This window comes from Propithecus coquereli, unplaced genomic scaffold (genome assembly GCF_000956105.1).
Source record: "Propithecus coquereli isolate 6110/MARCELLA unplaced genomic scaffold, Pcoq_1.0 Scaffold42, whole genome shotgun sequence".
Taxonomy (NCBI): Eukaryota; Metazoa; Chordata; class Mammalia; order Primates; family Indriidae; genus Propithecus; species Propithecus coquereli.
This window is the reverse complement of record NW_012149952.1, coordinates 3,511,269-3,522,798: the sequence shown is the minus strand read 5'-3', so window position 1 is coordinate 3,522,798 and position 11,530 is coordinate 3,511,269. Positions and strand designations below refer to the sequence as shown.

At 48.5% G+C, this 11,530-nt stretch overlaps 2 protein-coding genes across 3 annotated transcripts in view; one reads left to right on the top strand and one right to left on the bottom strand.

Annotated features, from left to right (window-relative positions):
• The window catches only part of ARHGAP35 (Rho GTPase activating protein 35), a 146,342-nt gene extending 139,212 nt beyond the window's left edge, over positions 1–7,130 (bottom strand). For both annotated transcript variants that reach the window (XR_001137850.1, XM_012653408.1), the window contains exon 1: positions 6,997–7,130. The gene's annotated coding sequence lies outside the window, so the exon portion shown is untranslated. The remainder of the gene's footprint in view (positions 1–6,996) is intronic.
• Positions 7,131–7,540: 410 nt separating this feature from the next.
• Positions 7,541–11,530, top strand: part of AP2S1 (adaptor-related protein complex 2, sigma 1 subunit) — a 34,664-nt gene continuing 30,674 nt past the window's right edge. The window contains exon 1 of the mRNA XM_012653251.1: positions 7,541–7,611. Within this exon, the coding sequence (XP_012508705.1) occupies positions 7,541–7,611 (71 nt within the window). The remainder of the gene's footprint in view (positions 7,612–11,530) is intronic.

Here is an 11,530-nt window from a genome sequence, read left to right as displayed (position 1 = left end):
CACCATGCCCGGTCTCATTTTTTTCTTTAATTTTTAAGTGTAAATTGACAAATTATAACTGTACATATTCTAGGTATAATTTCTAGTTGCCTAAAGAGTTTTTTTCAGAAGAAAATCTCTCAATTAGGAGCTACCCAAATAGTTTTTTATTTGCCCAAGAAAATAACAGATTTAAGGAGTCTTTACATGACCAAACATTTCTTTCTTCTTTCTGTTAAACTAGTTGACTTATACAGTCTTAGGTTATACCTGGGTTTGAATCCAGGTCAGAAATAAAATGCTCAACTTTTCTAACATGATGGCTAGAAAGACAACTGATATTTTTACTGCAGATTCTTTTCAAAATACTGTGATAGGGAACCAACTGTACGCTCAGTCTCTGAATATGAAAACCTTTAAGACTATTAGTACGGGACTGCCTCCCAAGGAACCAAATATTAATCAGAATAAACAACATTTACTTCCCTCCACCCTACATTATAGAGTTAATTGTTTACAACTCACTGTAAATTCCTTAAGGGGATGAACTATAGCTTAGTCTTATATCCCAGAGAGGAAAGGCAGCCTAATAAAATCAACACAAATTCTGAAATCAGACAGACCTGGGTTCCCAACATTGCCCTATCGCTTATGAACTGTGTTATCCTGGTCAAGAAACTTACAGTGCTGAAAGTACGCAGATTAAATGCTGACAAGGAGAGGGTGCCCTCTAAGAGTTTAAAGCCTAAGAATGGCCATTATAGTTGGTACGTACAGCTCAAAAAAAACCAAAACTTTGGCACCTGTTTATCATCAATCAACATGGATGTAGTAGGGGCCTACATAGTACAAGGCATTTTGCTACGTTTGGTGGGAAATATAAGATGATAGGAGAGAGTCCCCATCCCCAAAGAGTTTACTACCTTGAGAGAGAAGGTAATCAAGTATCATTAGCTATAAAATAAAGCAGAACAGAAACCAACTAGTACGATCCCTTAATTTTTCAAATGAAGAAACTGTAGTCCAGAGAAGTGAAAATGATTTAGTCACCCACAAAGCTAATAAATGGCAGAGTCAGGGCGAGGACCCAGGTTTCTTCAACATTCTTTACACCATAGGAAGCTGCCTCTCAATTGTTCAAATTCAATTACCAATTTACTACAGTGATCAGCAAGAGGACATCTTCCAAATAAGAATGCAGAGATACTAGGAGAACAAAAGAAGAATGAAACACCTACAGATACAACCGCTGCAAATTTCGTAAGATGAAAATGTTAGTTTCAATAAAGGAAGATGAAGGAGATAGGCAAGTCTGGCTATTTTCAAGTCAAATAAATATTACTTTCCTGTGATGATGCTTTAGGGTTGAAAGTACCTGGTTCTCTACCAATATATCAACTTAATGGTGTTTCTCAATATCAGAGAAGGAAATAAATGAAAATTTGACTGACAGATGCCAAAAGTTATTTTCAAGAATTCTTCACAGATGAAGCCTGATAAAGCATGGTAACAAAAGTTAAACAGAAATAAACTTTTGGGAAGATGAACAGGAATGATTTGTTTGCATTTCTTAATACCAGCAATTCAAGTGCTATTCAGACCATTGCTATTTGAGAGCCTAGGTCAACAATGACTCAGCTTGAAAAATTCCATATTGTTTTTAAAAGAGGTGTATGGTTCTAGTTATATACCTAATATAATGTGGATAGCACCATCCCCCTAAATTATAAACTAATTTTCATGTGAATGACTGAAAAAGTGTTTATTTTATATTTGAAACACTATACAACAAAGGTAGTAATCTGGTTGATTTTATTGCATCTCCTGGGGAAAGAGCCCCTACCCTGATTCTAGGTTACAGGACTTGATGAGAGGCAGTTCAGGGGTTGGGGAGTAAGGAAGGGAACTTAGGAGCAGCACCAGGAACTCAGTCTTAGCCCCAGCTCTAACATGGTAAGTGATCCAGGACAAGAAGAATCTACAACCAGACCTCACAGCATGCCAGACTTCAGACTAGGAAAGTGAAGCCCAGAGAGGTGACACAATTTGTTCAAGGTCCCAGCTAATTAGCACAAGGCCTAGATTGAAGGAGGTCCCATGTCCTTATGTCCAGTACTTTTCAACTATGGCAGGAAGACTGTCCCAGTGCCCCATGCGAGCCTTCCATTTTCCCATCTGTAAACGAGGAAGCTAGACTAGGCACTCATTTTCAAACTGAGTTCCACCAAACCCAACGGGTCAAAGGAGGTATTTCTGCTAGTTACCTTCCCTCTTCATGCAAAGAATCTCAATTTCACCTGTTTTACACATTGTGAGAAAGAAATCTTACAACAACTAGACTAGATGATCAATCAAACGTCACAATGGGTAAATTAAGACACTGTTTAGACGGCCAGGTATTGAATGACAATAGTCAGAGCAGATCACAGCAAGACCCTGCAAGTAGCCTAACACCTCTCTGAAGACCACAGCAGATCAAAGATGGGAAAGCAGACCAGACTAGATGGAGACAGACAACTACTCCCACCTTTTCAATTTCCACCTGTACTGACCTGATGCATTCCCTTATCGCACACAGACTGACCAAAACCACGCCTATGAGGCTGTAGTTTACTGTCCACCTGTACAGTGTTCACCCCTCTCGCACTATCCTTTGCCAAAAGTCACCATCAGGCCCACGGATCTGCATGTGGACTTCTGGACTTCTTCCATTTGTCTGGTATCAACAAGAATGATTATTTTTCTGATTTGTTACTGCCCTAAATGCTTCAGCCTTCATCATGCCAAGAAAAAGAAGTAGCCGGTAAGGGAGAGGGGGGACATAGGCAAAAAGAAAAGGTAGTTTAAAAAAAAAAAAAGAATGAGCAGAAAGGAAGAGGGGAACTTTGATCAGGCCAATTTCGAAAAGTCTTCACAAAGATTTTCCAGGCAGGGTAAGAGCCCCTGAAGACATTTGACTAGGTTGAAAACCATGGTCTATCACCATCTCCTGCCCCACACCCCACGCCAACTGGCACATTAATTGTTCCAGAAGGCCAAGGCTACCACCTCACATTTCTGTAGCAGCCAATTCTGTCATGAAAGCAAATGTCAATGCTGGGATGGACAATGATGCTACCATCAGAGAAATGTGACAGTCTTTGGAACATCAGTTACCAGTTTAGGAAGAAAAATCAGCTGTTTATTCTTCTGTCTCCTCTCTTCCTACCATGCAAACTTAGGCTTTCGGTACGCAGAAACTTTTTATGCTGCCAGTGATATTAAAACTCTGGAACACAATTGTAACAGTACTGCATACACAGTTGTTTTCGTCTTTAATTAGCTGTCATTTTTGCATTAAGAATAAAAAACAAAACAACTATTTATGCCAACACAGAAACACAAACTCTAAAAATTCAGAGTTAATCATGATAAACCAGACCAAAAGATTCACCAATGGAATTGAACCAAAATTCTTTATGTCGATAATGGTAAGTGTCATCATTAAAATTACTAGACTCTTCTTATAATAAAATTTAAAGTCCTAAAATAGTTTAAGAGTGAAAGGAGCCATAAGGATCTACTATCCAGCCCTGTTCACTGTCTCATATACAAATGCCCTCACATTTGATGACTCAATGGTCCAACTCTGTAGAATGACAGTGAATGTTTTTTTATTTCAAATGTGTTCACACAGAACTATTTCTAAATAAGTGCTGAAATAAATAAAGTTTGATCATAGCTCAGTTAAGAAAGTCCTTCCAGTAAATGCTCCTTCACAGCTGGATGGCTGCTTTAATATGCAATTGCCCTAGGCTATGGGAGAAAAAAAAAATCAGGCTTTTGATTTACTTAAGAAATAAAATAAATAAACCTAGAACATGCAAAAGGTTCCCTCTCCCAAGCTAAGGAAGGAAAATGGCTGGATGGCTTTTCTGTAACACTCACCTCTACATCCGAATAAATTTCCTAAACCCCACCCCAACCACAGAATCATTGAAAAAAATAGCTCAGGGAAAGGTAGCTAAGGCACGTTTGTCAGATAATAAGACTAAAAATCCAATCACATCAGCCAGTTCCTGGCACCCCTTTCTAACTCTACCAAATCAGGTCACTCAAAAAACCTGGGGAATGTCAGGGCCCACCCACACATCCCTTGTACACCAATGAGCCCCCAGAATGCAGTGTGGATCTCCCAGAGACACTCTGCTCCTGTGGTGGGGAGTGCCTGCAATACCAGAGGGCAGAAATCTGAGTGACATTTGGCACTCTCTTTCAACAAACAACCGCAAAGTGCGTTCCAAACCCAGGCCCTCACCATTTTGAAGACTAGGAAGCTGGAGCCTTCCCGGGGTCAGAGGTGAAAAAGAAATAAGCCCATCCTCCCAGAGCTCCTCCCGCAAGGTCACTCTACAAACCAGAGGCCATCAGGGAAGGCAAGACTTCTGTAGGCCCAGAGCAGTAAACACCAAGTGTGGCCATAACCCCCGGTGGGATCAGGGAGAACTTGAGAACTGGCATTTCCTCAGCTAGGGTTAAAACAAAAATATGACTTGTCAGCTGGAAAAAACCAAAAAAGCACACCCCTAAGTTCTCCCAAGGGGTGATGGCTTGGAGGTGGAAGGGGGAGAGAGTACAACTGTCTCTGTGCAACAGCTCAGGAGGGAGGGAAAGTGAGAAAGAGAATAAAGATCTGTGAACAGCTGCATTCCCCTTTTCGGAAGGACACATAGCTGCTAAGCCCAGAGATCTAAACAAGGGAGAGCAAATAGTGCATAGGAAAGGAAATGGGGCAACAGAAAGAGATCTAGCCCCCACCTCTAACCTTGGTAGAAGTGAGACAAGTGAGACAATTGGGGGAGACACTCCCAGACTCCAGAGATCAGTAACCAACCAAACCACCCCTGCCTATATACACAGATCTCACAGCATCCCCGGGGATAAAACTCTCAGGGTCAGGGCTGCGAAAGAGCGAATGTGTGGTCTCAGAGCATGGAGAATTTAAGGCCCAATCTAGCCCCTGCACCCCCGAAGCTGAGGGCTGGAAAATAAAGACATGCCTGAAAAGGGGAAGAAGGTCTCAGTGAGGAATAGGTGGACCACGCGGGTGGGGAGCTGGGAGAAGCAGGTCTGATGGGAACTAAATGGGACAAGAAAGAGCCTGGGAAGATACAAGGAGAAAGAAAAAAAGGTGCGGAAGAAAGCAAGTCAAGAAGGAAGAGAATTGGGAGGATATCAAAAAGGTGGGAGAATCTAGCAAAGAACTGAGGCAGCTCCAAAAGGAAGGGGGGGAATATATAGGAAGAAATGATTAAGAAGACATCTTAATGTCAGATTTGGGGGGAAGGAGAACTCAAACAAGCAACAGGGTAATGGAGGGAGGACAAATACAAGAAAGGAGAGTGAAGGGTGAGAGTGGAATCAAAATGGTGGGGGGAGAGAATGCCATGTGGAAAACTTAGGATCGAGAAGGAACAGAAGTGGGACACAGTTATAAGAACACCAGTGCTAAAGAGGACCACTCCAAGAGTGGACAGCAATAGGAAATTTTAAAATGGATCCAAAAATGTGCAAGCAAGTAGACGGCTCCAAAAGGGGCAGAGCAGGGGAGAAAAACACTAAATAAAGAGGATGGAGGCAGAACCCACCAATGAGGGAAAGAGCAGGTGCAAAAAGCATCTGGGGGCAGGTCTATGAGATGCAGAATGGGAAGGGGGTGGGTGATGGGTCAGAGAGTTAACAGGGGTAGAGCAAGGTAAAGGGTGAGTCTAAGAAGGGCCAAAATGGGCAGGAGAGGACTTGGGGCAAAGGGGAGGCATGAAGCTGATTTTAGGCAGAGAAATGAAAGGGAGACAGGCCTAAGAAAGGGGAAACGAATGGAGTAGCTGAGGAGTGACAAAAAGGAGGTAAGGAGGAGAAAAACCCTCCAAGAGAACACTGAGGCAAAGCTAAGGCTGAGGGGAGACTGAGTTACGGAGAGATTAGGTAAGTGAATGGCAGAAATGAGAGACCTGCAGGGTCAGAGAAGGGGGAGGAGATTGCTTCCCGGGAGGGCAGAGTCAGAAAGCAAACAGGTTAGGGGAGCACAGCAAGATCTGAGATCGGGCAAGGGGCAGAGCAGGGAGGCAGAAAGGTCTGGAAGAGAGGAAAGGGTCTGAATGACAAACGGTAGCAAGAGCTGAGAAGGAGAGAAGAGAAGGCAAGCACGGTGCATCCAAGTCCGAGAGTGGGCAGGCAGAGGACTGAAATGGGGCATGGATGGGGCAGAGACCCAGCCAAGGGACATCCCGGGGGTGCAGCAGGTTCTGTGAGAGGGCAGGGAAAAAAATGTGGGCACTGGGGCCCAAGAGGGAGGTGGAATTAAGTCCAAGGGGAAGATATGGGGGCAGCAGTGCCTACGAACTGGGGTCTCAGATGGATCTCCAAGGAGGTGGAACCGCAGGTCCTAAAGGGACAGCTCCTGGGGGTGCAACAGATTCTGAGGTAGGAATAATAGCACGGTAGATAGGTCAAAGAAGGGGCCAGGGACACATCCAAAGGGTGGTGAGAGCAGAATCGGAGAGGAAGCAGAAGGGTCACGGATCTCAAAAGTGAGAGCCAGAATTAAGAGGTACAGAAGGGTCACTGAGGAGAAGGTGAGTCTCATGAGCAATGCGGAGTCCAGGAGGAGCAAAAGGCACTGCAGAGGGGCGGAAGAGGGAAGGGGGACGCAAACTGGGAGCACGGTGGCTGAAGCGGGGGGGACCGAGGCAGACACCGAGATCCCAAAGGGTCCAGGGTGGGGGCAGACGCGGAGACAGCAGAGCTGGGGCGGGCAGGGGCAGGTCCGAAGGGCAGGCGGGCCCCGCGGGCCGGGCCGAAGCGCGAAGCGATGGGGACGGCGGGGCCCGGGGGGCTGGGGGGCCGCTCCCTCCCCTCCCCCTCCAACTCCTCCATTGTTCGCGGGCTCCGGGCCCCGCCGTCCCCGCCTCCCCCCGGACCCTGCAGCGGGGCGGCGCCCGGCCTCGCCGCCCGGGGCCCGCGAGCTCGCGCACTCACCAGCTGGGCGCCCTCAGCGCGGCCCCGGCCTTCGGGATCCCAGCAGCAGCGACGGTGGCCCCGGCGCCATGTTCCCCTGCTCCTAGTCCAGCGGCGGCTGAGGCGGCGGCGGCTGCTCCTGCGGCGGGGGGCCAGGCGGACCCTCCCTCGCGGGCTCCCTCCTCCGCCTCCTCCACCTCCTCCTCCCGCCGCGCCGCGGCTCTCCCTCGGGGCGGGGGGCGGGGAGGGGAAGGGGGGAGGGGCGGGAACCAGGGGGAGGGCGGACCAGCCTCACTCGCTCCCTCCCTCCCTCCTTCGCAATGGCGGCGGCGCCTCCTTCTTGCGACGGCCGCTCCCGCGCGCGCGCCCCCTTGCTACTGCGCGTGCGTGGCGCGGGGACCGTTGCAGGGGGATAACGGCCCCTGAGCGCGCGCTGCGAAGGGATGACCAGCGCGGGTCAGTGGGGAGAAGAGAGAGCGCGTGCGCTCCCAAGGGGTTCACTGCCACCGCCGAGGCCTGGGGCTGGGGACGGGCGGGGAGGGTGCAGTGCGCGTGCGCCCCAAAAATGCCGCTACTGCGGCTGCCGCGGCGCGAGACCGAGCGCGAGGTGACCGGCGAACGGGCAGAGGGAGCGGCGTGGGCAAGGGCGCGTGCGCGGGAGGGACTGCCAGCCGGCGCGGCTGCTGGCTCAAGGCGGAGGGAGTGGCCCGCGGCAGGCGCGCGCCTCCTTGCGCGCGCCACTAGCAGCCCGTCTGCCGCCTCGCGCCGGCTCTTGGAGAAAGCCAGAGGGGAGAGGCATGGCCCGGCTTTGGGGCGGGGGCGAAGGGCGCGATCCCGCTCACGCGGGACCTGCCCAGCCAATGGGAAGCAAGGGTAGGTGGGTTTGCCGCGCGAGCCGCAGCCCCCAGGATAACGGAGGAGGCGTGAAGGAGCTACGTAACGTGGGGCGGTGAGGCGGGGCTGAGAAGGAGGGAGCTCACCTACCGAGGGCGCTGATTCGGGGACACGAAGAGGCGTGGCCCGCCTCAGTCCAATCCGAGCCTCGCAATTAGTCGTCCCGGAAGAAGGGGCGGGTCTGAAAAGCGCGTGCCCTTTCCCCCAGCATTGGGGAAAATTTGCAGGCACCGCGCCGGTTGGTCTATTCGTACTTGGTTCCGCGGTCGCCGGGGAGAGGGACGACGGCCTGGTCCTGCGTGCAGCCCTGGCCTCCAAGTCAGCATTGTGCAAATGGCTGCAAATCAAGTGTCACTTTTGGCACCTGGAGGGTAAATAGTAGTGATGAGAGAGGGCACCGCTGTAACCTTTGACTCCTCTAAACTGAGGAGGGGTTCCGCTGGGACTCCTCCGGAAGTACGGATCGTGGAAGATGCGCTTTCCGGGCGCCAAGCCAGTATTTGTGGAATGCATGAATAAAAGCTATGCTTCCTATTGCATTTTGCATTTCTTTCCTCAGTCTCTTTATCTATAAAGTGGGGTGATAATCATACCCTCAGATTGCTATGAGAATTAGGAAAATCATGCCTTGCGCATATTAAGTGCTCTATAATCCTTGACAAAACTATATGGGCTCGAGTGTTAATATTTATCCCTTTAAATACAGCTTTTCTGATTAACGGTCATTTCCATTGGCTTTCTTCTTACTTAGCGCTTTTAATGCATGAAATCTGATTTTTAGATGTTAGTGACCAAGTTTTTAAATTTTTCTTTAAGCACTGTGGACTGCCAAATCGAGTGCATGGGCTGTCATTGCAAACTGTGGTGTGTAAGTGATTTTTGAGATCACTTGAGGGAACACCAGGAAGTGAGGAGGGGATGCTGGACATCCCTGCTTTAAATTAGTCTCTTTATAACATCTATGCAGTGTTCCAGGCCCTTTCAATCTTGGGAAATTTGTGAACTGGCAGCATCTGAAGAAGAGAGAAGATTGGGCTCACTCTGGACTCAGGTCCCCCCCTTTTGGAGCCCATCAACTCTGCCTTATCCTTCAAGTGTCAGCTCGAAATCACTTTCTCAGAGTAGCCCTCCCAGATTTGGCTTGACCCCTCGTTCTTTAATAAAAATGAACACTTTGTGCCGGGCAACATTCTAAAGCACTTTAGACATATTAACTCACTTAATCCTCACAACAACCTTATGAGTAGATTATAAGGTACAGAGAGGTAACACAGCTAGTATAATACATAGAAGATTTGAGATTTAAACCCAAATCGTTGGGGTCAGGTGACTACACACGTACCATTTCTTTTTTTTTTTTTTTTTTTTTTTTTTTTGAGACAGAGTCTCACTCTGCTGCCCTGGCTAGAGTGAGTGCCGTGGTGTCAGCCTAGCTCACAGCAACCTCAAACTCCTGGGCTCAAGTGATCCTCCTGCCTCAGCCTCCCAAGTAGCTGGGACTACAGGCATGCGCCACCATGCCCGGCTAATTTTTTCTATATATTTTTAGTTGGCCGATTAATTTCTTTCCAATTTTAGTAGAGGTGGGGTCTCGCTCTTGCTCAGGCTGGTCTCGAACTCCTGAGCTCAAACAATCCGCCCGCCTCGGCCTCCCAGAGAGCTAGGATTACAGGCGTGAGCCACCACGCCCGGCCGACACCTACCATTTCTTCATAGCACTTCATCAGGGTTTGAAGTTCTATGTTTGATAACACCATTTGATGCCTGAGCTCTTTGAAGCAGGGACTCTGGCTAGTTCCAAATTCTGGCAAATGGCCCACAATAAACACTTGTTAATGAATAAATAAATAAATTCAATACTAAACAAAGGTGATGGTAGGCACTGAGGACATGGTAGCCAAAAAGACAAAGTCCTTGTTCACTGACTAATTCCTTCATTCAGAACCTAGCTCAAATGTCCTCTCTTCCAGGAGATTCTCCCTGGCCCGACAGCCTGGGTCAGGTGCTTCCTGTAGGCTCCCACAGCTCCTTTGGATTTCCCCGTCAAGCCCTGACCACCCTGGGTCATCCCTGTCTGGTGATGGGTCTTTTTTTATCAGACTGCGAGTCCAGTGGCGACAGGGCTCTGTCTCAGTCACGGTCAATGTCCTTCGTACAGATCCAGGTACAAGGTAGGGGCTTTGGCAGTGTTTTGCAGACCCACGCGCAAGGCGGAGGTGCAGGCAGTGTTTTGTTGCATGATCGGAACCGTCAAGGAGGACATTCCTAGCTCTGCAATTTTTTCCAGTGAGCAAGAGGGCGGATGGTAGCTGAGCAGGCCAACCACAGGAAGCAGGCTTCCCTGGGGGCAGCCACCCCCGCGCGCCCGGTTAGCTTCCACTCCAGGATAAATAAACAACCGAGTAAACAATTAGCCGACAGAGAGAAGTGCCGACTGCCAGCTTGGGCCACTGTCAAGATTTCCCAAGCATCGCCCTAGGGGTCCGAATGGCTGGAGGTCACACCAACCAGAGAGCTGGGTTGGTACGAGGTGGGGTATGGGGTTCTGGACCCACATCGGAGAGAAGCACGGGCAGAAAAATCCACAAAAGAATTTTGCAAAGAGTGGGGAGGTGCTGGGGTGTACTTTCTCCATTCCTGAAAGTCCGAAAGGATAAGAGAGAGGGTGGGGACCAGGTCGGCGGTGACCAGGGAGTCGGTGAGCCCACAGCGCCGCCTGCAAACCGAACTGAGGAAGCTACATCTTGCAGATGCCGCCGGGCTGTCAAAGAGCGGTGGACTCTCCAGCCATTGGCCGAAAGGGCAGCCAATCACCAGGAAGGAACGGGAGGCGGGATGCTCGGATTCCCGGCAGAATCCCCGCGCCTGGCCAGGTGCTTAGGGTGCACGCGCCAAATATCTGATGGAAGAATACGTGAGGAGCCTCTTTATTTTTATAAACGTTTATCCAATTGAAATATACATACCGAAAAGTGCACAAATCAGCTCAATGAATATCCACAAAGAGAACACACCCTTGTAACTGGCACCCAGGTAAAGAAACAGTGCATGACCAGTCTCTCAGAAGCCACCAGGTGTCCCCTTCCAGTCACTTCCCTCCTCCCACAAGGGAAGCCTTTATCCTACCTTCTATGACCATAGATTAGTTTTGCCTATTTTCGCACTTTATACAAACGGCATCGTACTGTAAGTACTCTTTGGCGCTTAGGTTCTTTTGACCAACATTGTGAGATTCATCCACATTACTGATGTAGGTGTGCATCGTTCATTCTCGCTGTTGTTGTGTAGTATTCCCCTGTATGGATGAACCACGATGTATTTACCTATTCTACCATTGGTGAATATGTAGGTAGTCTCTACATTTTAACTATTAAGAATAGTGCCACTATGAAGTCCAGAACATGTCTTTTGGTAAACATACGGATATATATTTTTTTCATACGGATATATTTCTGCTAAGTATGTACCTAAGGGTGAAATTGATGGTCACAGCGTGTGCTTGTGTTCACCTTCCCCAAGCAGTTCTCCTAACTGAATATACCAATTTACAGTCCCATGAAACATGTATGACAATATCAGCTACTCCACATTTTCCCAAACCCTCGGTATTGTCCATCATTTAATTCTGGCTATTCCAATGATAATGTGTAGGTATCCCATT